Below are 25,892 nucleotides of genomic sequence, written 5' to 3'. Positions count from 1 at the left end.
CGCTAAGTCAAAATGAAAAATTCCATAAAAGAAAATAAAAATGACTTAGGCAAAAATTAGGGCATCCCGATGGATCAAATTCAAAGGAATTGGCTCATGCAAAAATAAGGGATAGAAAAACAAAAGCAAAATATGAAGGATAATATAGTGACTGCTAAAATCATCGAAGCTTCAATCTTAACAACATTTTTCATCGGGGCTTGGATCTTCATTAAATGCTTCCTCTCATCATTGGAACTGAAACAATTCTCTTGCAAACAAAACACATTCATTGGATTAAACGAACTTTAGGATTGGAGAACATAAAGGAGAAAGGGGTGGGTTAAATAAATTTTTGAGCCTTATATCCGTTGTTTCTTAAACCATGAACCAGGGAAAGTTACAACCTTCAAAAGTCCTAATTGAGGCAATCTTAACTACGAAAGCATATTACGCAGGATTTTGTTATACTGACTCCTAGGGTTGTTGATAATGTTCCTAACCACTACGTTTCTTCAAACATTCATTTCTAATCATCCAATTCATAAAGGACTTCGATTTCAAAACTTGCATGCGCATCGCATTGGAGTTACTTCTCAAAGGGCACGACATCATCCACGAATACACACTTAGCATCAAGGAAATCTCGAAATTGGTTTAATAAAAAGGCGATCATTTCTAATAAAGACTCTTGAATGGGGGAACCACGTCGAGAGGGTTCTCCTAAACAGGGGAAAATTTTCAAGGATTATAGGGGCATACAATCAAAGATCCTATTTACTAGGGGCATCCATCCTAAGGTTCAATCGACTTGGGTTACATCTTGAAGCAATAACAATCAGGGTCATGTCAAACATGGGAGAAATTTAAACCAAATGGATAGAACACTATGGATACCCTCCATATCCTGGAGATCAAGGGAATACCCTTCAATCTACACGTCGAAGCATATGTATCGCATTTGTATGACAAGGTTATCTCTCGAGATACTTCCCTCATGGCTTGGAGATCAGAGGCATCTTTTTCCATAAAACTAAATATTGGCGCAATAGATATCAAATCCATAGGGTGAACAATTCAAAAGGTTAAAGGGGTGGAGAATTTCAAAAGTTTAAAGGTGTGGAGAAATTCAAGAGGTTAAAGGTGCGAAGAATTGCAAAAGGTTAAAGACATGGAGAAAGTCAAAGGCGTGGAGTAATTTAAAAAAGCCAACCCAGGGCCAGATGAACAACAAAAGGAAAAGGCATCCTCACACTTTACTACCTCTAACAAATCTTTCTCCTAACCACGATCTTCAAGTTCAAAACAGGTATTAGGAAGTCATGTTAGCGTCATATTCATTCATACATGAAATAATTCCAAGGTACAAACATCCTTTTACCCGTTATCATTTGAGTTTACACATTGATCTCTTTGTTATACTCACTTGTTTACTTTGTGACACATATTATCACACTTGCACTTGAGGTATCCATGATTGATTTCTTAGGTTGTTATTGAAATATCCAAAGGAAATGGGAATGGTATTGACTAAAATTGTCACGGTACTCAATCTCTTTTCCAGAATCTCTTTTATTTGTGTGGTTAGTATTGTTAAAGCTTTGCACCCCACTTGTTTTTAAAATAGTTTTGTATTGTTAAAGCTCAACCCTTTTTAAAATCAACCCTTGGTTTTGTATTGTTAAAGTTCAACCAATCCTTTTCAAACCTTGGTACTAAGAGGGGCATTATTCCCGGTGAAACTGCTCTTAGACCATTTGGCCTTGTATTGTTAAAATTTGGCTCCTTTTATTAAACTTGTTAAGTACTATTAAAGCTTAACATTTTAAAAACCCATTGAGTATTTTTAAAACACAATACCCAAAAAGATTTTGGCCACTTGGATTTATATGTTGAATGACATTTTTAGGTAGAGATAGGCATTGAAGCCAATAGTTAGCAGTAGAGAAACACACACTTTTTACTAACTGTACTTTCCCAGCATAGCTCAAAAGTCTACTACTCCAATGGGTAATTCTAGATGTAATCCTATCAATTAAAGGACAGAATTGGTGAATATCTAACCTCTTGCTTGACATAGGAATACCCATATACTTGAAGGGTAGAGTGGCCTCTTGGAAAGTAGTCAAATCATTAATTCTAAGACAAGTGTTAGCATCAGCACCTCCAATGTAAACCTTGCATTTCCTTGGGTTTACCACCATTCCAGTTGAACAAGAGAAATCCTGGATCACTTGCAGCAGCATCCTAACAGATTGTGTATCATCCCTAACAAACATAAGAACATCATCAACAAAGGTGATATTGGTGAGTTGCAGCTCCTTACATTTATGATGATGTTTGAAATCAGGATTTTTTTGCATTTTATGGAGGAGTCTGTGGAAATACTCCATCATAAAGACAAAGAGCATAGGGGATAGGGGATCCCCTTGTCTTATCCCATGTTTTGCTTGTATATGACTAGTATATAAACCATTCACATTAAATCTCTATGACACAGATTTCACAGTGAGCATGATCCAGTTTATAAACAGATTAGGTAGACCTAGCTCCTTCATTATCAGTTCCAAGGCCCCCCAATCTACCATGTCATAGGCCTTTTGTAGGTCTAGCTGTATCATACATCTAGGAACCCCTCCCTTTGTAGAGTAACCCCTCAATAGCTCATAGGTTAGTAGGATGTGATTGTGTATTTGTTGCCCAGGTACAAATGCTGCCTGATTGTGACTGATGATGGATCCAATCACTTTTGCCAATCTACTAGTGAGAATCCTAGATATTATCTTGTACAGAGTTGTACAACCTGCTATGGGCCTATAGTCCTTTATAGTCCTTGCTTCAGCACTTTTTGGTATCAGTGTCACAATAGTACAGTTCACTGCCTTGTACAAATCACCTTTATCCAAAAAGTCCCTCACAACATTCATCACATCCTGTTTGATAATCTGCCAGCTTGGTTTAAAAAATTTTGCTCCAAAACCATCAATCCCTGGTAATTTTAGATCTCCAATACCCTTCAAAGCATGTGTCACCTCCTCCTCACTATTAGGACCAACTAAGCTTTGTCTTTTCTCAAAGGTAAGTTGTGGGCCTTCTCTCAGAGTACTGATATCTACCTGTATGATGTCTCTTGCAGCTGTACCCATAAGTCCTTTGTAAAAGTCCACTAGTATCTGCTCAATTTCATTTTGATTAGTGATAACAGTACCATCATCCTTATGAACAATATGCATACCTTTGGCAGTGTGTTTGGCTTTAATGGTAGCATGAAAGTATGAATTATTCCCATCTCCTAATTTAAGCCATTCAATCTTGGATCTTTGCTTCAAAACTTTCTCTTCAAGTTCATTCAGAGCTATCACCTTTTCAGTACACTCCTGCATCCTTTGAACTTTGCATTTATCCAAGGGATCATCATTGACATCATGATGGGAACAAGCTAACTCATCTCTGGCTTTTACAATGTCCTTCTTCAGTGTGGTCAACAACTTATTTAGTTTCCTCATAAGGGGTTTCAGTCTTTTCAATTTTCCCCACACCACATACATAACTCTACCTGTTAATGGCACATTCCAATTATCTCTCACAGCCTCCTCATACCCTGCCATATCCACTACAAAGTTAATGAGTTTGAAATGAGAAATAGGCTTGGGGGCATTCTCCTTATTTTTTAGCCATAGCATAGCATGATCAGATACTCTAAGGTGCATAGTATGTAAAGTAGTGTCCAGGTGGAGTTGGATCCAATCTGTATTAGCTATCACCCTATCAATCCTAGAGTAGATAGGGTTCTCATCTTGTCTATTGGACCATGTATAGTATTGTCCTATGCTATCCATCTCATTCAGATCACAATTCTCCATCATATTACTAAGGTCCTGAATCTCAGTTTGTGTCACATTCTTTCCTCCTATTCTGTCATGAAACTTTGCAACATTATTGAAGTCGCCAAGAAGTACCCAAGGGCCATTTTGATTCCTATGTAATTTCTCAATATCTCTCCATAATCTACGTCTCTCCTCAATGTTATTAGCAACATATATAGCAGTAAACCAAAAAAGGAAATCACCCTTAAGATCATACAATGCACACTGAAGAAGTTGGCTAGTACTATGGTTAACATGTAGATTAATCCTATTGTTGTCCCAATTAATCTAGATCCTACCATTATAGTGATTAACATAGTTATCAACAAACATACCTCCATGAAAAAGCTGTTTCCTGATCTCCTGTGCCTTATTTTCCTTAACTCTTGTTTCAAGCAAAACAGTTATTCTAGGATTGAGACTCTTGAGGCGGAAGCTAACCTCTCTTAGCTTACCAGCTTTATTTATCCCCCGTACGTTCCAAGCTACAATCATGAGGCATAGTCCTGATACACTAAGGGATTATTCAAGTCCCCTAATGCAGCCAAACCATTCCAACAATTTGTGACAACCTGTTCTTGTATGCTCCTCTTACCCCTATCTCTTCCATTAAGAACCGTTTCCCATTCCTTTCCTGTATCTTCAAGTCTAACCTCTACAGGTTTGATAGCTTCATCCGTAGCAGGCTTTGGGGTCTCCTCTACTACAAGCACAGGATCTTGCTTCCCTTCAGGCAGAGGAATCATTGGCTGCCATTTTTTTTACCACTTTCTCCTTACAGTTGTGACCAAACTTTTGGCCCTTTCAACAAAAAATGGTTTCCATTCATACTCTACCGGTTGTATCAATATCCTACCTTCAGCATCCTTAATGTTTATGGAATTCCTCAGTTCTTGAGTGACATCCACCTCCACTAGAATACGGGCATACGAAACACGGGCCTTACTCGCAGTGCATTCATCCGTTACTAGCGGATTCCCTAGTGCACTCCCAATCTTGTTCAAACTTCTGACTCCCCATAGATGTAATGGCAAGAGTGGCAGCTTCACCCAGATTGGTAGCGTGCGTAGCATATCTTCTTTCAAGCTAAAACCTGGCCTCCAATCACGGAGAAAAATAGGCATATTCCGCAGAGTGTATGGGCCTATCATCAACACTTCCTCATTATCACTCTAAGTTATGAACTTCAGGATGAAGTATCCTTCCTCATGGTACACCATTTCAGGTAATTGCACAAAGTTCCACATCCTTTCCATATAGTGCTTCAACATGTTCATACTTATGTCGCCCCCAAGCACATACAGAATCAAAGCCAAATCCCAGTAGAGCAATTCAGATTCGATATCTTTCTCCTCAATTTCAATTTCAATTTCTCCATCAACCAATTTTGGTGCTACATACTCCATGGTTAATCCCTTCTCCGGATTACGATTATCACTCAGAACATCCACCCATAGCTGCTTCTTAGGCTCGTCCCCTTTCTCTTTCCCTTTGATTAGGGTTTCGGTATTGGTAACAATTGGAACTTCAGTGCTCTTCTTCTCTATGGAAACAACAGTAGAAGATTTACCTTCGGATTCTTCATCACTTTTCACTAGCATCTCCAATTGCACTTTGCACTATCATATTCTTGTATAAAAAAATCATATTCTTGCTTTTAATAGTATAGTTAAAATTTTATAAGAAAAATTTAACTTCATAACGTTATCTTTTTTATTTTGATTTAACTTGTTTAGAAATTTATTTTACACAAATTTTATTTATATTAACTAAGAAAATTTAAATTAATATATTAGGTTAAAAAATAAAATTTATTAGAAATAAAATTGAACTGTAATTAAATATAAATGTTGTATAAAAAAATTGGAAGTTTTTCTAAAAATTTATCTACAACTTTTAATTTAATCTCAATAATGTAGATAATTTTTTAAAACAAATTTTAGTACGTGGTTATTATGGCTAAGTAAATACAACAATAACCAATAAAATCAACTTTATCATACCTAGCGTTCAGACGGGCACTCTCGTGCCCGTCTGTCCGCTTTTTTTATTACGCTAACGCGTGTTTATCCTTTATGGTACTTTTGACATACGTCCCTTTAAAAGTATTATTTTTTTGGCCACAATTATTAGAAATAGAAGAATGCATATGCATTTAAACTTTTAATATGTTTTAATAATTTAATACTAAAGATTGAGTAATCAAAACAAAAAATGGAATTCTCATGACCAATTTAACAATGCAAATGGCTCTCTCTCTCTCACCCTCTATCTCTCTTTCACGACCAATTTAACAATGCAAAGGGTTATCTTACTCTCTCTCCCCTCTCTCTCCAAGTCCCCCTCTCTCTCTCTCTCTGTGTGTGTCTCTCTGCCTCACGACCAATTTAACAATGCAAAGGACTCTCTCTCACACTCACACTCACACACACACTCTCTCTCTCTCTCTCTCTCACTCTTTCTTATGACCAATTATATAATACAAAGAGCTATTTCTCTCCCTCTCTCTCTCCCTCACCCTCCAGCTCTCTTTATATATCTCTCCCTCCCCCTCTCTCCCTCCCCCCCCCCCCCCTCTCTCTCTCTCTCTCTCTCTCTCTCTCTCTCTCTCTCTCTCTCTCTCTCTCTCTCTCTCAATTAGATGTTTCTTTCGTAACTCTCATTAATTTGTAATTTCTCTCTTTTTGTTTAGCGGGTCTTCCCTGTTTTTCTGTATAAACAGGTTTTGTGAACCCTTAATTCTCTAATTAATATCATCTTGCTTAAAAAAAACAACACCAACATTAAACAATTTCACCATTTGTTCTTTCAACTTTGCACTTCAATTTTCATTGCATTGCATAATGATATATCACTTGTCCTATTAAAACAAAACAAAAAAACAAAAACTTGATAAAAAATATTTTAGCAAATAAAACATTAAAAGATTTCAAAATAAAAATTGAATTGCAATCCATAAAAATGAAAATAAACTAATTATTACCCTAATAATTTTTAAATAAAAGGAAACAATAAACATTATAATAGAGTACTAACTAACAAAAGAAGTTATCTACTTGCGATAAAGATTAATGACTTTTTATGTGGATGATATAATGACATGTTTTACTTCATCAAAAATCAATGATCTGAAATGTGTCACACGTGGGAAGGAAAGCATAGCCAGAAAAAAAATGTAGTTTTTTATAGTCATGGGTTTTTTTTTTTTTTTTTTTTTTTTTTTTTTTGAATAAGGTTAAATATATATATCAAAAGAAACGGTACAAAAAGGGGAACACGTTAGCCCCGGAGTTACGAAAACCTAAAGAAAGGTATACCTAACCTATTCTTTACAAAATCCTTCCTAATACCCAAAGGTATGGATTCGAAATAAGAGATGGAATCGGTACCGAGCGCGAAATTCGCCAAAAAATCGGCACAAGAATTGCCTTCCCTAAAAATGTGAGATATGTTAAGATGAGTAAAGTTAAGATGAAGGACGCAGTTGCGCCAACGGGACCTATAGGTAAACGGAACCAAAAGATGGTTGGTGAAAGCTTTGGCCACATGAGAGGAATCTGTTTCTAGCCAAAGCTTAGGCCAACCACGCTCAATCGCAATTTCCATGGCACGAATAGCCGCTCCAAATTCAGCATGAACAGAGGATTCACAATTGAGGTGCTCCGCAAAGGCAAGGATGAAATCTCCCTTGTAGTTCCTAAAGATACCACCCCCACCGGCGTTAGCATTATTGTGAGTGAAAGCACCGTCGCAGTTGCCTTTAATCCAACCGATAGCAGGAGGACACCATAAAATTTCTCTAATCGAAGGGGCCTTTGGAGGGATTATGTTCACTTTGAAGGATTTAATGAACGAGAAATCCTGGATGCTGATATAAGATCCTTTAACCGACGCAGAACCGGCAAGCTGAACATGGAACATAAGCTGATCCATAACAGCTGAGATGGAGGGCCTGCGGCACTGGTGCTTAGCGGAGTTGCGGGACTGCCACAAGAGGTGAAGCAGATTCACAACAGCAGCGCAATGGAGCAAAACAACTTGCGGAGGTTTGGGTCGACCACAGTAGTCCAGCCACTCCTCAACAGAAGAAAAGAAAGAGGAGATTTGAAACTTGCCCATGAGCCACATCCAAAGACCTTTAGAAAATTTGCAATCAAAGACAATATGCTGGAAAGATTCACTTTGTTCACGACATAGAGGACAACGGGATGCCAAGGCGATACCTCTACGCATAATAAAATCATCCGTGGGGAGCTTCCTGTGAATCATCTTCCAGACTAAAATGGAACGGCTGGGAGGAATACCGGCATGCCAGATGGCCTTGCACCAAGGAACCTCCAAGTTGAGATTAGCTTTGAATTTGTAAGCGTCTTTCAAAGATAGCCCGCCGTAAACGTTATGCTTCCAGCCCCTAACATCAGGCGAATTTGGCTCCGGGGCAAAGACGGGATTAATGCGATGCAACAGGAACGGGAACCAGTCGATCCATTCAGAGGGAATGCACCACTGACCATGCGAGACCAAATCAGAGATTTTAATGTTAGGATTAATCCCTTTATGTAATAAGGCATCAAGGCCCGGGACATTTATCAGCGGCGAACCGGTCCAAGAATCTGACCAGAAGCGGATATTCTCACCAGAGCCCACAATCCAACAGGAGTTATGAATGACATTGCTAGCTTCGGCTTTGATGCTGGTCCAAATGGAGGAGAAAATATGATAGCCTATAAATCCGTGAGATTTGACCGTTCTATTTCGGAGAAGGATGGCCCAGTCGGCGTCGCTATGAAGTAAATCAAAACACAGCTTCAAATTAGCTGCTTCGTTCAGCCAAAACAGAGATCGAATGCCGAGACCCCCATTCGCGAAAGGCTGGCAAGTCTTGCTCCAAGAAACCACACACATTTTCCTACACGAAACATTCCCGGACCATATAAAATTCCTGCAAGCTTTTTCAAGGATTCTGATCGATGCCGTAGGCCAGTTGTAAATATTAATCGAGTATGTAGACATACTGTGAATCACCGACTTCACCAAGGTAAGTCTTCCGGCCATAGTGAGACAGGAGCCTTTCCAACAAGCAAGCTTGGCCAGAATTCTATCCACAATTGGAGCAATGTAGCAAGTCTTGACTCTTCCTTTGAAAAGGGGAATGCCAAGATAAGAGAAAGGTAGAGAACCAGACTGAAAACCAGTGGCAGCAAGGATATCAGCCTTGGACCTGTCGGATAATTTACCCATGAAGACGAAAGATTTGGCCGGATTGACAAGCTGTCCCGAAGCCTCGAAATACTTGGAGAAAATAGACTTTAAAGTATCGATGTTGTTCAAACTAGCAGCGCAAAAGATCATAACATCATCGGCATACATAATGTGGGATGGAACAAAATTATCTTTAGAGGCTTTGATGAGACTTAAAGAACCATTGATGACAGAAGCGCTAATCTGCCTACTCAACACCTCTTGAGCAAGGACAAACAGGATCGGAGATAGCGGGTCGCCTTGACGGACGCCCCTACCGCACTGAAAGAAACCATGCAGCTCCCCATTGAAGCATATGGATAGGTGAGCTGAATGCAGAGTGGACATAATCCACTGACAGAAAATTGGGCAGAAACCGAAACTTTGCAAAGTTTTCAGCAAGAAGTCCCAGCTGATGGTGTCGAACGCTTTCGTTATATCAATCTTCATAGCAATGTTACCGATAGCGCTCTTTTTGTCCAAAACATTAATGGCCTCCGAGGCTAAACAAATGCAGTCTCGAATATTTCTTCCCGGGATGAAACCATGTTGTTCCTTAGAAATAAGAGTGGGCAGGAGAGGAGAAAGGCGCATGGCAAGAATCTTGGTAATTATCTTAAATTTGAAATTGGAGAGGGCGATCGGACGAAACATGTTCATATCTTGAGCCTCGGGGATTTTGGGAATGAGAATGATCTTGCTAACATTGAAGTTAGGAATGAAGCAGCCCCACTGGAAGAATTGAATAACCGCAGCACAAACGTCATTTTTAATAATGTCCCAGAAAGAATGGTAGAATTCACCTCCAAAACCATCCGGACCCGGCGCACTCTTCTTGCTGAGGCTGAAAACGGCACAACGAATCTCCTCATAAGAAGGAATAATGGTGAGGGAATTATTCATGTCGGTGGAGATCAAAGGAGGGATCACATCATCAATGAAACCAGAATCTTGAGATGTACCTGCAAAACAAAAGAGGTTAGTGAAATGCGAAACAGCGAGCTCCGCCATAGCAGAGTTATCCGTGACAGCCTTGTCACCATCCATCAACAGCGAAATTGAATTGTTAGATCTCTTAATCTTGGCCAATCTATGGAAGAAAGCCGTGTTACGGTCTCCTTCACAGTGCCAGTCCAAGTTAGCCTTTTCAGCCCAAAAGAATTCCTCCTGTTTCAGAGAGGACTCTAACTCCAATTGGGCTAAAGCTTCCTGCTCACAAAGCGAAGCGGAAGCGCCTTGCTCATCAATTTGCTCCTGAATGGCTAACAACTTCTCTTTGTGACTCTTGACTCGAAGGTGAATGTTACCAAAAGTTTCTCTATTCCACAGTTTCAGCTTGGTTTTAAGGAGTTGAAGCTTTTTACTGAGGATCCACATTGGGCTACCAACACAAGGGATGGACCAACATTCGGTCACCAAGTCTCTGCAAGAACTATGGAGCGTCCACATACTGAAGAATCTGAATTGAGATTTCCTTTTAACCGTGGAAAAGGAGCAGTCCAGCAAAATAGGGTGATGATCGGATCGAAAGCGAGGAAGGGTGATGGATTTAATGGTACAGCATTTTTGGAACCAGATGGAATTGCAAAAAGCTCTATCGAGCTTCCTTTCAACAGAAGCACTGCCAGTTCGGCCATTATACCAGGTGAAAGAACTTCCGGATGAAGGGAATTCCATCAGGGCATTACTATCGGCCCAGTCTTTGAAGTCAGTTATCGGGGTATTGCTAGGGATGCGGGTTCCTCTATGCTCATGCGCCCCGAGGATGGCGTTAAAGTCACCAACAAAACACCAGGGAAAGGAAGAAGAATTAAGGTTAGAGAGGTCCTCCCAAAGAGATCTTCTCTTGATATGGCAGGTGGATGCGTACACCGCAGCAATACCGAGAGAGGAGTTATCAGAGGTGTAAGAGAAGGCTATGTATTGGTCAGAGATACTGTGAATTTGGGGATCCAACGAATTTTTACAAATGCACCAAAGGTTCGGGAGAGTGGGGGTTCTGATATTTACGGCGAAAAGTTTCATATGAAGACGGTTCCAGAAGGTAGGGGGGAAGGATGAATGGGACATCCAAGGCTCCGCGATGAAACAGAAGTCTGGATTGTGGGTTTTGAGAAGGTCCTTAAGAGCTAACTTTGAAGGGGAGTTAGCAATTCCCCTGATATTCCAAAATAAGCACTTCATTGAGAAGATTTTCCTGAACCAGTTTTTAATCTGGTGCCTGAAATCTCCTTATTTTTTGATTTCCTTTTACTCTTCTTCTTTTGAGTTCTAGAGACCACCGTTTGGAAACTATCATCTTCTTCTTCGGTTGAACCAACCTTTTCAGCAATCTCTGCTAGAGTAGCCCAAGATTCGTCAAGGAATTTGCTAGCAGATTTGTGGTTTGCATTTTTATCTGTTCCGGCTAACTGCGATTCTGCGACGTATTCAGAGTCAGAACTGGACTCGTCGAGGTGATTAATGGCTGCTGCTGACTTGAGGATTTTCTCTTGAAGAATCTTCTCTACCAATATGCTATCCTGTATTTCTTCAATAGGTGTAAGAACCGTGTTCAGGTCTAGCTCCTTTCCTTTGATAACTCCACTGGTCTCACCAACCGCCGGAGGAGTTTTGTCTATCAAAATCTCCTTACCCTTCGGCGCAGGTATGTTATGACTTGGGGCTTTGGGTTGTTCTGGGGTTTTGGTTTTATGCTGTTGCTCACTAGCAAGTTTTCTTCTGCAGACATGAGTCAAGTGTCCTTGGCATCTACAGAAGCTACAGAAGTCCGGAATTCTTTCGTATTCAATATCTACGAAGAACGCAAAGCCAGTTCTTTCCACAAGAATTTTTTCTCTCAGATCTTTCATGAGGTCGATATCCACCAGCACCCGAACGTATTGACCAAATGGCCGTTCAAACAGTGGACGATTGGAGGAAGAGTCTATACATATGGGAGTACCAAGGCTGCTGGCTATGGTGAATAAGATTTTGGGTCTCCAGTATTCCTGGGCAAGACCGTGAATACGCACCCAGACTTGCGCGGAACTCTGGTTAATATTGGAAGGAACAAAATCCTTCGTCCAGGGAAAGAGTTTGAGGGTACCTGGGTTGAGATTCCAGGCTGGTGAAGATCGGACACGACGAACATCTTCAAGGTTGGAGAAGGAGAATTCAAAAAAACCTTTGCCTAAGGACGTGATTCCCCATTTCGGAAGATTGCTCCATAATTCCTGCAGTTTGGTCTTGAGTTGCTGAACAGTGATAGGTGTGGATCCTTTGGGCCATATGATTCTTCCATGAAGGTTGTGTTTGCAAGATTCCAGCCCAAGTAGGTATTCCTCTTCTGGGATCATAATCGAGATGCTATCACCTTTGACGCACGGAGTGGGAAGCTGACTGGTGGGGATGTTGCAGACATTCCCAATGGCTTCCACAAAGGATTTCTTCGGTTTGAGAATGGTGGAGTTGCACTGTGTAGCTTTAGCCTGGGTTGGAGGAGGATGTTGAGAGGAACAGGGGCCGACGGCTTCGGGGAAAAGGTCTTGGAAATTCATGGATGGAAAAGGGATTGCAGAAATTAGGGTTAGGGAAAAGGGGAAAGAAGGTTTAGAGAGAAGGCGGACCCTCTCTCTCTAGAGACATATTCAAACTTTTTTGAGTTATAGTCATGGGTTGATTTCCACAAACAAAATATATAATGATGATTTGGAAGTTATTTGTAGAAAATCTTGTAGATTTAATTGGTATGAGAGGTTAAAACCTAATCATTATTAGTTGTTCTTTGTTTTTTACTGTTCTTTCTTAGTGCCTATATCACCTATACTTGGGTGTGATTTTTCTTATAAAACATATGCTTCCGAACCAAAAACAACGCAATGACAATAAATCAATTAAATAAATAAATAATAGCTACAAATATTAAAAAAAGAAATTGTTTAAATATAATTGGAAGTTAAAAGAAAAATTAAATGTGTGAAAATTGAGAAAGACAAAGAGAGAATAAATTAACTTAATTTTTTACCTTTTTTTTTTTCCATTTCTCCTTTTATTTTTGTGAAATTGTTGAGTGAAAGGTGATCCATTTCTCATTCTATTTGTGTGACATGTTTGTAGTTTCTCTCTTCCATTTTTTATGGGTAATTTAAAAACATATGGCTTAAAAGAAAAGAAAAATTAATCTGTAACCAATTGAAGAGAATAAACAAAATCAATCGAACCTTTTTTTCATGGTGAACAATTAAAAGTTATTCAGATTTTTTAAAATTATTATAGAATCATCGTAGATGAAATACAATGAACTATGGAAAAATAAAAAATATAAGGCGAGAAGATGATTGAGATTGACACTATGAAAAAATAAATTTATGAATTGGCTAATTTATCTCAACGGTTACAAAAAAAATTGGGCAGCATAATGTTTATGTGTAGTGGGCAGTTGAGAAAATAAAAAATTGTTTTTTTGAAAAAATTTGAGATAAAAGAGGGAGTTAGAGGATAAATTTTGCATAAAAAAGAGTCATTTCAAAATTGTGTATACTCTTTATATATAGTTATAGGTATAAGTATAAATGTTTATAGAGTATTCTAAGGGCATTTGTTAGCAAAACTCTAAAGCAAATACGAATGAACTTCATTAGAGTAAAAGAAAAATAATAGCAGGAAAAAAACAATAGAGCAATAAAAAATCAAGATTGAAGGATGAAAAAAATTTCCTAGGATTAAATTTGTTGTGCACATACCATCGACTTCATCAAAACAAAATCTGGGCCGCCTTTCGCCTAAAATTCAAAAAGAAAAAAATTAAAAGAAAGAAGATTAAGAGGTTTCTTGTCCTAAAATATAATTAATGAATCGTGAATATATAAAAATTAACAATGACAATTTTTTTTTTTAAAAAAGAAAATCATAAAGCAAATAGATCGACATGTATAATTAAACATACAACACTATATTATATGTTTAAATTATAAGTGAGAAAGGAGTTAAAAGAGAAGTTAAAGAGAAGTTAAAGAGAAGTTATAGAGAAGTTAAAAAGAAGTTATAGAAAATGGTGATTGTGTTTTGAATAGGAGGAAGTTATTAAAAATGTGTATGCTGTAATTGTGTTTTGAATATGGAAGTTACCGGAAGTTAATAGCAACATAATTCTTTCAATTGTGGTGTATTATTTTGAAGAAAAAAAATTAAAGGGTATTTTGGGAATAAAAATAAGCCAACCCAAAATCCCGTATCCTCTTTATATAGGCGACAAAGCCCGAAAAAAGGGACGAAGCCCGAAAAAATAAAAAATTACACAGAAACGGCTCTAGCAGTCAAGAGACCTCTAGCGTCTTCATATAGGCGACAAAACAAACTAGAAGGAGGAGAAACAAAACAATTAAAATCCTCCTGAGCCTTGCAGTCAATCTCAACCAACACATCCGTACACCGGTTGGTTTCCCTGAAAGAATGAGTAACACTAACATTTTCAAAATCTCCCATGAGTCTACAGATTTGGGAGATCATTGTTAAGCTCTTCCAAATGCATGAGAACCAAGTTATTCTATATAAGATTTAATGAATATGCACTGACAGTGTAAAATAGTTTTACACTTTCATTCAATAGAAAACAAGCAGTTTGTCATGTCATTAAATTTTTTTAAATAAAAAGGTAATATAATTGAATACATAATTGTGATTGGTTGACAATGTAAAATAATTTTACACTGTTAGTCCATCACCCATTTTCTCTTCTATATATAGTTTAAATAAAATTAGCAGAGCATTTACAAAACAATTTATAACTTTTGAAAAATCACTCTCATACGTTTTATATCTGTAAAAATTTAATAAAATATATTACACTTTTATTTGTAAGTGGTTCAAACGGTGAACTAATGATATATCAATTTGTGGTTTCTCATCTGCAAGTCCAAGTTACTTTTATCATTCGTATAGAAATGTGTCTCACTACCACATTTGTTATGACTGATAATGGCTAGTTTCTCTACGGTTGTCGACCTTCTTCTTCCCCCCCTCTTCTCTACTCTATTCTCTTCCTCCCATCATAATGGATGTGTCTATGCTATTTCCTGAAACGCATCTTATTGCAAATGTTAGCAACTATAACATGTGCAATTCGACCAACAACAACAACAAAAATATTGCTAATACAATGAAGACGAAATCATTTGTTTTCGTTGTATCCAACAATGTTTGTGATATTCCACTAAGCCAACTGCCCATTAATTCCATGTCTCAAAGGGGATAGACTTGCAATCACAATCCCTGAAGAAGAATACGCTCTTGGCGTCGAAGCCTGCAAGCATCATTTGCACGGGCGTGTGGTTTGGTCCAAGGGCGCTCAGCCGCTCACGGTGGCGAATCTTAGAATCAAGCTTCTTGAGCTTTGGCCTTCGATTGGAAAATGGGGTGTGACATCTCTAGGAAAAGGTTTCTTTGAATCTGCGTTCTCTTTGCTTGATGATTTACAAAGAGTCAGATATGTTAATGCTCGGTCTCTTCCAAATGGCATTCTAAAACTCTTTCCTTGGACGAAAGATTTTGTACCTGCTACTCTGAAACAAACATCAGCGCAGGTGTGAATTAGAATACATAGGCTCTCTCAGGAATACTGGAGACCCATAATACTCTTTTGCTATTGCAAGCAGTATCGGCACCCTGATTTGTATAGATTCAACATCCAACAAATCTGCGTTTGAAAGACCATTTGGTCATTTCGTTCGAATTTTGGTGGATCTTGATCTTACAAAAGATCTAACTTATAAAGTCCTAGTTGAAAGAGTAGGGTTCGCATTCTTTGTTGATATTGAATGTGAGAAAATCCAGATTTCTGCAGCTAATGCAATTGTATTGGTCACTCTATCATGAACTACAAAAGAAAGGAAAAAGTTTGCGTAAAGGGGTCTGAAACTTTGCAGAAGCAGGACAAAGGCGTTTTTATTCCTACTGGTAGAAGGTTTGTTGCTGGAGAATCATCTAAAGCTAATTCAGAGCCTATACCAGTTGAAGAGGTTGGCACTGAAGGAGATGGGCACACTCAAGCTAATTTGGTGGATACAACAAAGAAAATACACAAGGTCATTACTAATATGGTGAATGAAAATACGATTCTTGTACCTGTTCTACAACCTTCTAATTTGAAATTGGAGAATACCAACCTGGTCATAATCCCTCAACCTCAGCATTCTAATAAGGAAGTCGAGGTTTCCTCAGAGAGTGAGTTTGTAGATGCCACACAATTGGTAGATTTTGTGCCTGAAACTCAACTTGAGGTAAGGCATAAGAAACAAGTCACAGACTTTTGGAAGAAAGCTTGGGATAACATGGATGATCATGAAGACACTGGAGTGGATCTGCTCAGTAGAAGGATTTCCAACTTGTCACTTGCAAAAGAAGAAGGAATAAGAAGACTAGTACCACAAAGAATACCAGACTGATGTCTGGTCACCAAAACCTGTCTCTATGAAGTGCCTTTTTTGGAACATCAGGGGACTTGCCAATAGCTCTTCTAAACTGGCTCTAAGAAAACTGATTCAAAACAACTCTCCTGATTTTGTTTTCATTGTTGAACCATGGACGGGTTTTGCTAAATTCCCTCAAACTTGGTGGCTCAGGTTTGACCTTAAACCCTTTTCTTTTAATAAAAGAGATGATCTCTTGCCAAACTTATGGTGTTTCTGTAACTCTCATCTAAACCCTAGTATTTTGTTTATTGATGATCAAAATGTGGCTTTTTCTGTTAATATTAAGGATAGGATTTTTGGTTATTCTACCATTTATGCTTCCACTTGTTATTCTGTTGGAATAAACCTATGGCAGAACCTCCACAACCTTATATCAAATAACAAGATTCCTTGGTCCTTTATTGGTGATTTTAATGCTATTATTAGTGCTGAGGAATATAGAGGTATGCATACTCCTGCCACCATTCCTATGAGAGTTTTCTTCCAGTGGTATGACTCTAATCTTCTCATACACTTGCCTACTATGGGAAATTTCTTCAGTTTGGGATATGGGATAAAGGATAGACACCTAACTGAGAAAAGACATGATAGGGTCATTTGTAACTAAGACATGGTGGATGCTTGCAGCATTGTGGTGTGTCACACCCTCTCTAGAATTAAGTTAGACCATTATCCTCTTTTATTTTCTTGTGATTTTGACAATCTTAATTTCAAATCCCAATTTAAATTCCTCAAATTGTGGACTCTTAACGAAGATTATGAAAGAGTCATTAAGGAAGTTTAGAATAGCAAAGTGTATGGATGTCCTATGTTCATTTTAGACAAGAAACTTAGAATTCTTAAAAGCAAATTAAAGGAGTGGAACAGGAGTACTTTTGGAAATGTTAAAACTAAAATCTTAGAGGTTGAGAATGTTCGGAAGGAGGTTGAGAATGTTCGGAAGGATATTCAACATACCATTAGTGTGTCTGGTTATACTGAGTGCCTCCAGGTGAAGGAGGCCAAGGACCAACATGAGCTTGAGAAAGCTCTTATTCTTGAGGAGTTTGTGAAAGAGAAAGCTAATATGAAGTGGCACACTGATGGAGATAGAAATACTAGATTTTTCCACACCTATTCCAGGAATAAAAGAAAGAATAATATGATTTCGTCAATGAATTTTAATGATGTGGTGACCACTGACCACAATATCATTGAAAACCAACTGGTTAAACACTTCACCAATTTGTTCAATCAAGATGTTTTGAGTTAGGATTTTGGACTCATTCAAAGAGTCATTCCTAAATTAGTTAAAAAGGACACTAATGCTTTGCTGACTTTATTTCCTAGTGATGAGGAAATTCACAGTGCTGTTAGGAATTTAAAATCTGACTCTGCTCCTTGTATGGATGACTTTGGATCTATTTTCCTCCATAAATATTGGAACATCATTAAGGAGGATGTTACTAAGGTTGTCACTCAGTTCTTCCTGCAAGATTGGCTGCTCCTTAATTATAACTCTAACACCATCATCCTTATCCCTAAGAACCATGAGCCCAAGTCTTTAAATCACTATAGACCTATTGCTCTTGGAAACCATTTTTCTTGTAGTGTGATTCCATCATATGCAATAAAATTTATTAATAAGTTTATATGTGCATATAACTTTAAAATTAAAATTCAAAAATTAGAGATCATAGTATATAAAATCATTTATAAAAGCTTTTAAGATTTAACTAATGGTATTTATTATAATTATGATTATAATGTTTAATAGTTATGTTACTTCCATTGAATATTTTTGTATTGTATTAGTGTTTGAATAGAAATACCATTCTATTCAACATTGGAGACTTTGGCTTTTAAGATTGATTCAATGAATAGAAATGACTCAAAGAAACTTTGTAGTCAATTCGGGTCCAACAAAAAAGTGCAATTGAATTATATTCTCAGTCTCAGTCTCACAATGCCAAGTTCCTACTAATATTAGACATACATCCTTTAAACATTTCGAAGTCACTTTTCCCATTTTTAGATATTTTAATCACATGCATGCACAGTATATTAGAATATTAGTAAGTCAGTACTATTACCTTTTAATCATTCTAAGCTTGCTCATTAGATATACATTTATAAAAATTAATAAAAGCCAATATGCATATACATATTAATTTGAATACATAAAATATATTTTTAGTATAGTTAATATTTAGATTTAAATACTTATATTAATATACAATTAGATGTATGAAAATTAAACTATGAATGTTATATATTGAGAGAAATAAAAATCAGATTAATTAAAAAAAAAACCTATACAAGGCAATCATGAATATCTAGCTCAAAACGAATTTTGATTTAATAATGACATTTAAATTTAGTTTTAAATTTTTTAAGTTATGTATTCAATAAAAAATTATGAAGTTAAGAAGCATTAGATACCTAAGTTGTCAAAGTGCAGTCTTTTTAATTGTTGAAATTAGAGTTAGCTATTATAATTTTATAAGTTTCATATTTTATAAGTATATATAATGTTCCATAAATAAATATAATATTTATAAAGAAAACGAACCTTTAAAAATTTATAAATAATAGAAGATAAAAAATAAATGTTCAATTAATTATCACACTGCCATTAATAAAATAGTGAGTTTACTTAGAGAATATTAGGCTTTTTCTTCTTTTCTAGTACTCCATCGTGTTGCCAGCTGTTGTACATACTTGTAGCTGCTACTAGTTAGGGGAGGACACAAACTCATTCCTAGGCACATTCAATCACTCACAACCACAATTTTTTTATCCACCATTTTCAATGAATCAATGGTACTAGTACAATTTATTTTTGAATTTTTTATAGGAATCATGAAGAGTGGAGACAATCATTTTAAAATAATTCATAATTTTACTTCAATATAACAATTTTTTTTAGGTCCCACAATTTTACTTTATATATTAATATTTTATTTATATTAAATTTTATTTTATTTGAAATAATAATTTAAATTATTTAAATTAAAAATCTAAGAGAAAATAAATGTGCGAGAAAAAAATTGTGTTTCAAATCAATTTATTAATTTTGTAAGTATTAATTTTATTATTATCATATTACAAAGCTACATTGTAGTGCAATGCAACGGCTGCTCAACTCCAATGGAGAAAAAATTGAAGAGTATGTTTGCCTCTTTGGAGAACGGGAGAAAAATCTACGGTTGGAGTTATTCTTATTATTAGACTATATATAATGGTTTTGTTATTCAATACTCTTCTTTTTCATTTTCTATATTACACATTATCTTTTTTTCCATCTAATAATTTAACACACATTCAATTTATACTCACTACAATGATTTTATTTAATAAAATTTAACATCTTATTCCACCACCATTCACAACACACAAAAAAATTTAAACATTCAAAACAACCAATAAAATTTTATAAAGTATTTTGTGGATCCCACTCTTTTCATATTCAACATGTTGAAAACTTTCAACACCAATTAATACACCTCACTTTAAACACCCTATTCAACACTCTCATTATAAAGATTCAACTATTAAATTTGTTTTTCAAACACTTCTGATGAGATACAAATAGGACTACCATTAAGTCTATAACTTTACCATTATGATTCTAACGAGTCTTTTCTCTCTCCACAAATCTCATCTGCATTGGTCCATCAAAAAAAATTCAATCTCTTTAAACTTGTATTTTTTATGATTGTGGCAAACTATAATTTTTTCAAATTTTTAATTTATCAAATTTTTAACATAATTTTATCTTTTTACTCTTTATTTTTATAAATATTATTTTTTGCTCTTAACAGTACACATAAATTTTTATTTTTGATCATAATTTTTAAAAATAAATTCCATTCATATTAATAAAAAAATATTTAATAAATATAGTTAAAATATTTATAAAAATTACTCTTTCCGTTCATTTTTAAGTGTCATTTTAGATAAATCTTTTCAACCAATATAGTGGATTATTAGAGTTATTTTTCCTATTATATCCTCATTTATTTTCTCTTTCTAATGAAATTCATTCATATATTCTCTCTTGTTCCAATAACTAATAGAGAAAATAATTAATTTTATGAAAATTGTGAAATGGAGTTATTAAGAAAGTAGCGGTATAATTGACAGTATATAAAATTAAACCATAAAAACGAATACGATAGGTATCCGTGCGAACGCACGGGTAAGACACCAGTTATGCCAAAAAATAATATCCTTACCATTCTTGCAACAACATTTAAAACACCTAGAGAAGCCATTGTCAACAATGTCTTCCAACAAATTATTCTTGCACATATCCCTCCACCAAATCGAATCATCACATCTATTCAATTCGACCCTATTGTCTTGAATTTTAATTTTAGGACATTTATACCTCACCTTGATAAATCTACTCCAAATGACATTATCATCATAAAGTTTACTTGAACAAAATTTCTCCTTTTTTATTTCAATATTGTCTATATACTCTTTAATTGTTTTAAAACCGAATGCTCAGAAATAAATTATATAAAATTTTACTTTCAAATCAAGTGTATCATAATGTTAGTTAGATTATTATTTATTAAAACTAAAAAATACTATAACATTTTAGACATGACGTGTGAAAATATTTTCTTAATTTTTCATGTTACAACTACAGTCATTTTATTTCCATATCTCAATGAAAAATTATAATTATATTAAATTATATTAAACATCATTTATTAATATTAAATAATCTGCGAGGGTTGGTCTAGCGGTGGAGCTTGGGCCTCAAGGGTGTGCTTTCTTTGGGGTACTGAGTTTGAAGGAGCTCGGGGCAACTTTCGGAGGCTACGTGGGGAGCTTAAAAAACTCCTTTCGGGTGGGTTAGTTGACACGGAAGGAAGGATACGACTTTATGAAAAAATTATTAATATTAAATTAACTAGACGTCTAACCGCGCAATGCGCGTAAAGCTTAATAATTTACAATTTATAAATGTATATTCAATACTAAGAATTTATTATAGTAATATTTTGGACATTTTTAAAAAAATATTTTTATTCTTATGCCACATCTTTTACTTGGAAGAAGTCTAAATCTCCCACATTATCTATTAGTCCATGTGAATACAAGATTACACTCAAAGATGTTTTTGATTCATGGCAAACTCAATAAGCATTCAAACAACAAAGCGGGAGCAGAAAACTCAAAGAAAAGCAAGCATTGATCACTCATGACAGAACAGGTTGATCTATTATGCAGATAGGTCGACTCAACACAAGCAAAACAAGAAGAATGCAGAAAAGCAGCAGTTAGGTCGACCTACCATCAACCCAGGTCGACCTAAAATGGAGAAAAATCCATATACTTCTGCTAGGTCGACTCACACATCATCTAGGTCGACCTAAATTGATGAAATTTACATACCAGTCTGCTAGGTCGACCTACACCACAACTAGGTCGACCTAATCTGAGAAAATGTCCCCAGAATGCATCTGAAGAGGATTCTGGTCGACCTACTCCTTAAACAGGTCGACCTAACTGGGAGCAAAAATCTGCAAGCTCTGCTAGGTCGACCTAAGCACTACAAGAGGTCGACCTAACTGATCAAGAAGTCAAAAATTCTGTTTCTCTCATCTCCAACTGTTAAGCTATCATACATATTGTCCAAGGTTCATTATTACAATCAACACCAACGACTGAAAGATACACAAAGGCTTCTCATCTTCGTTCTTCGTCATCTCCAACACAATTATACATAATCATTCTTGCGTTGAGGGTTAGTGATCGAGTTCGATAACGTCCATGGAACGGAATTGAAGATTCCTAGTGGGTGAAGATTTGTGGGGTTTTTGGTGAATAAAATCTGCGGGTTTTGTCCTCCAAGATAGGTGTTTCTTGGGGGTTTTTATCAAGAGGTTTCATCGAGGATCCGGCTGAGTGTGAAGATTGAAGAACAAGGGTTCGAGGGAATTGAAGACACTGCAGAAAGGGATCAAAGTGAAGCTCTTGGATAACCTTGATCTGACTCAAGATTAAGGGGGAAGAAGATTCAAAGGATCGACATAGTTGATTTATGGTTCATCGCTTTGTTATCTTCTTTGTATATACTACTTTCAACATTAATGAAAGATTACCCAATTTCAGTTTGGAATTGGGGGCAGACGTAGTCGTAGCGAGGACGATCGACGAACTGCCTAAACAAATATCGTGTTCTTGTCGCTTTTACTTTTTCATTTACGTTCTATTCATATTTGGTTATAATAGCAAATTGATCAACGATTCGAGTGTTAAGATTGTGAATTAAGAACTTATATAAACATCACAATCCATCACATATTGAATCACCGTCAATTTGATCATTATCACCAAGTGTTTGTATATTTGTTTCTATCACTCTTACTGCATTGCAAACATTGTCCATCATACAAGAAGTTAATCTGATTTTCAATAAGAGCAACGCTTTGATTCTGCAACGTATACTCTTATCACTTACCTCAAGTTTTTGACTGGTTTTTAAACACATATACAATCGTTTCGATCGTGGTTCGGAATAGACGCGAGTCGATTCAGAATTACTTCCGCTGAAAAGTCGTTTAAACTCCGTAAAACTGTGAACGATCTATTCACCCCCCTCTAGATCCTAAGGCCAGCGTCTAACAAGTGGCATCAAGAGCTCTGGTTTATTCCGTGCTACGTGAAACACTTATTGAAAGATGGCTTCCGGACCTAAAGGGGCTCACAATAGAGCTCCAGTTTTCAACGGTGAAAACTATGGCTATTGGAAGGATTGTATGTGTGTCCACATCAATGCAATTGATAGGAACATCTGGACAGCTATTGTCAATGGTCCCTTTCAGATCACCATGACAAATGCAGCTGGTGCAGTTGTTCCAAAACCAGAAAATACTTGGGATGCTGAAGATGAAAAGAGATATGAATACGATTGGAAAGCGAGAAACATTCTAATCTCAGCTCTAGGAGTTGATGAATACTATCGCGTTTCCCATTGTAGATCAGCTAAAGCTATGTGGGACACATTGCAAGTTGCCCACGAGGGAACGGATGATGTCAAACTAGCTAGGATCAATACGTTAACTCAAGAATTCGAACTCTTCCACATGGAAGATGGTGAATCCATCGAAAACATGCAGAAGAGATTCGTTCACCTGAAAAATCGGTTAAATTCTCTTGATAGACCTGTTTCCAATGCAGTTGCTACTAACAAAATCTTAAGATGCTTGAACAGGGAATGGCAACCCAAGGTTACAGCAATAAAGGAAGCAAATGATCTAAACACCTTAGACATTACCACTCTCTTTGGTAAACTAGAGGAACATGAACAACACCTTAAATGCCTTGACATACATGAGAAAAGGGCAAAGAAAGAGAAGAACATGGAGAAAGAGGTAGAGAAGAAGTCAATAGCTCTAAAAGCTTCAAGCTCCAAGACCTCAAGACAAGAGCCAAAGGATAGTGATACAAGTGATGACGAAGACTCCGATGATGAGGAAATGGGACTGTTTGTGCGAAGACACAACAAATATCTAAAGAAAAATGGAGCAAAACATTCTGACAAAGGCTTGATCAACTATAGAAAGCAATCAAACAAGTTCAAACAAGATGACGACAACAAAGGAAAAATCAAAGGTCTTTGCTTCAATTGTGGGAAAGCCGGTCACTACGAACCGGATTGTCCATACCTTAAGAAGGAAAAAGAGAAGAACCAAAGCAAAGGTCATAACAAATCTAAAAGAGCCTACATAGCATGGGAAAGTGATTCATCTAGTGAAAGCTCATCAAGCGATGAAGAAGAATCAGCAAACCTATGTTTCATGGCTCATCAACACAAGAAAAAGAAAGCTGTAAGTCATCTTAAACCTGAACTCGTAGATAAGGTATCTCATTCTCAACTAAAACTTGCTTTTGAAGAATTACATAGAGATGCAATTAAAGCTTTCAAACTTTTGGCCTCAAATAAGAAAATATTTTCATATCTTGAATCAAAAGTTGAGAAAACCGAAAAGGATATGGAAGCTTTAAAACAATCTATGTTAGACATTCAAAAGGATGAAGTTGAAATAGATCCTACATCATGGTTTGGTTGTGAGACATGTCACATTTGGCAAAAAGAAGTAAGAGATCTAAAAGCCAAGTTAGACAAGGCTCTACAACCAAAAGTGACTTTTGCGGTTGATCCAAATAAGTTCAAAAGATCGTATACTCCTTTATATAGTAAATACACTTTTGTACCAAAAGTATCAACTAGCAAAACTCCATATTCTCATCATATTACCTGTCATTATTGTTGCAAAAAGGGACATACCATTGAAAAATGCAAATTTAGGAGAATTTTAGTTCCTAAAGGAGTATTTCAATGGTTTCCTAAGTGCAACAATGTCTGTACTCACCTTCTAGGACCCAATGAAGATTGGGGACCTTCCACTCTAAATTAATCTTTGCAGGAAAAGTGTCTTGACATCGCCAAAAGGTGGTGGTCTCTTGATAGCTGATGCTCAAGACACATAAAAGGAAGACATATCACTTTTGGTATGTCATCTATGAAGAACTATTCTTGGCAAAGGAAATGCAGGTGACCTGGCCACCACAAATGTATAAGATACATCACAAATACAGTTAACCCGAAAAACACAAAGGACGCATTACTTGATGTGCAATTGGCAAGTTGCATTGCAAAGAAATTTTAAACCTATTCTAAGCAGAATATTGTTTGGAACCATGTCCCGCTTCCGGGAGAACATCAAGTAATCAAGCTGTGAAACATTCCATCAAAACAATTCATCGTCAAATCTAGGAGTATGGCACACTAACAAGAGGACTCCACACAATGATGACAAAACACCTACATATTGAGAAAGCGGTAACATGTTTATTGTTCACTTCCAAAAATTTTATTGATGCTATAATATGCTATCAATTAACATGCTTATAGTGACTTCATATATGTTTATCTATATATCTCAATTACATATGTGTTTATCATCTCCACTCATAACATATCATAATTTGGGCATACAAGCAAGCAACTAAGCATAAATCCATCATATAGCGACATCTCTAAGTCATTTCAAACATTTTGAAGCAATTTAGGTCGACCTACTTTGTATCTGAGTCGACCTACAGAAGAAAAATTTCAGCAGAAACTAAAATTGTCCAGTTACGTCGACCTACCCACTCTTTAGGTCGACCTAAACTGATTATTTTTCTCACTACCTCTGTTAGGTCGACCAGGCCTTCGTTTAGGTCGACCTACTGGTTCAAAAATTCCCAAATTGGGTCTGTTAGGTCGACCCGACCCATCCCCATACATAACCATTCTTCATTCTTTCCATCTTCATTCATTCTCACTTCATTGTGTACGGCCAACCCT

General features: G+C 36.5%; 1 protein-coding gene across 1 annotated transcript; it reads right to left on the bottom strand.

The window, feature by feature from the left end:
- Nucleotides 1–1,796: 1,796 nt before the first annotated feature.
- LOC131597127 (uncharacterized) lies at nt 1,797–2,372 on the bottom strand. The gene has a single exon (XM_058869840.1). It carries the CDS (start codon nt 2,370–2,372, stop codon nt 1,797–1,799), a length of 576 nt encoding a protein of 191 aa, XP_058725823.1.
- Between the last annotated feature and the right edge of the window lie 23,520 nt (nt 2,373–25,892).

This window comes from Vicia villosa, linkage group LG4 (genome assembly GCF_029867415.1).
Source record: "Vicia villosa cultivar HV-30 ecotype Madison, WI linkage group LG4, Vvil1.0, whole genome shotgun sequence".
NCBI lineage: Eukaryota > Viridiplantae > Streptophyta > Magnoliopsida > Fabales > Fabaceae > Vicia > Vicia villosa.
The sequence above is the reverse complement of the archived record's forward strand: the minus strand, read 5'-3'. Positions and strand labels throughout refer to the sequence as shown.

Coding starts and splice junctions, on each gene's coding strand:
- LOC131597127 (XM_058869840.1), bottom strand. CDS start 2,372: ATGGAGTATTTCCACAGACTCCTCCATAAAATGCAAAAAAATCCTGAT.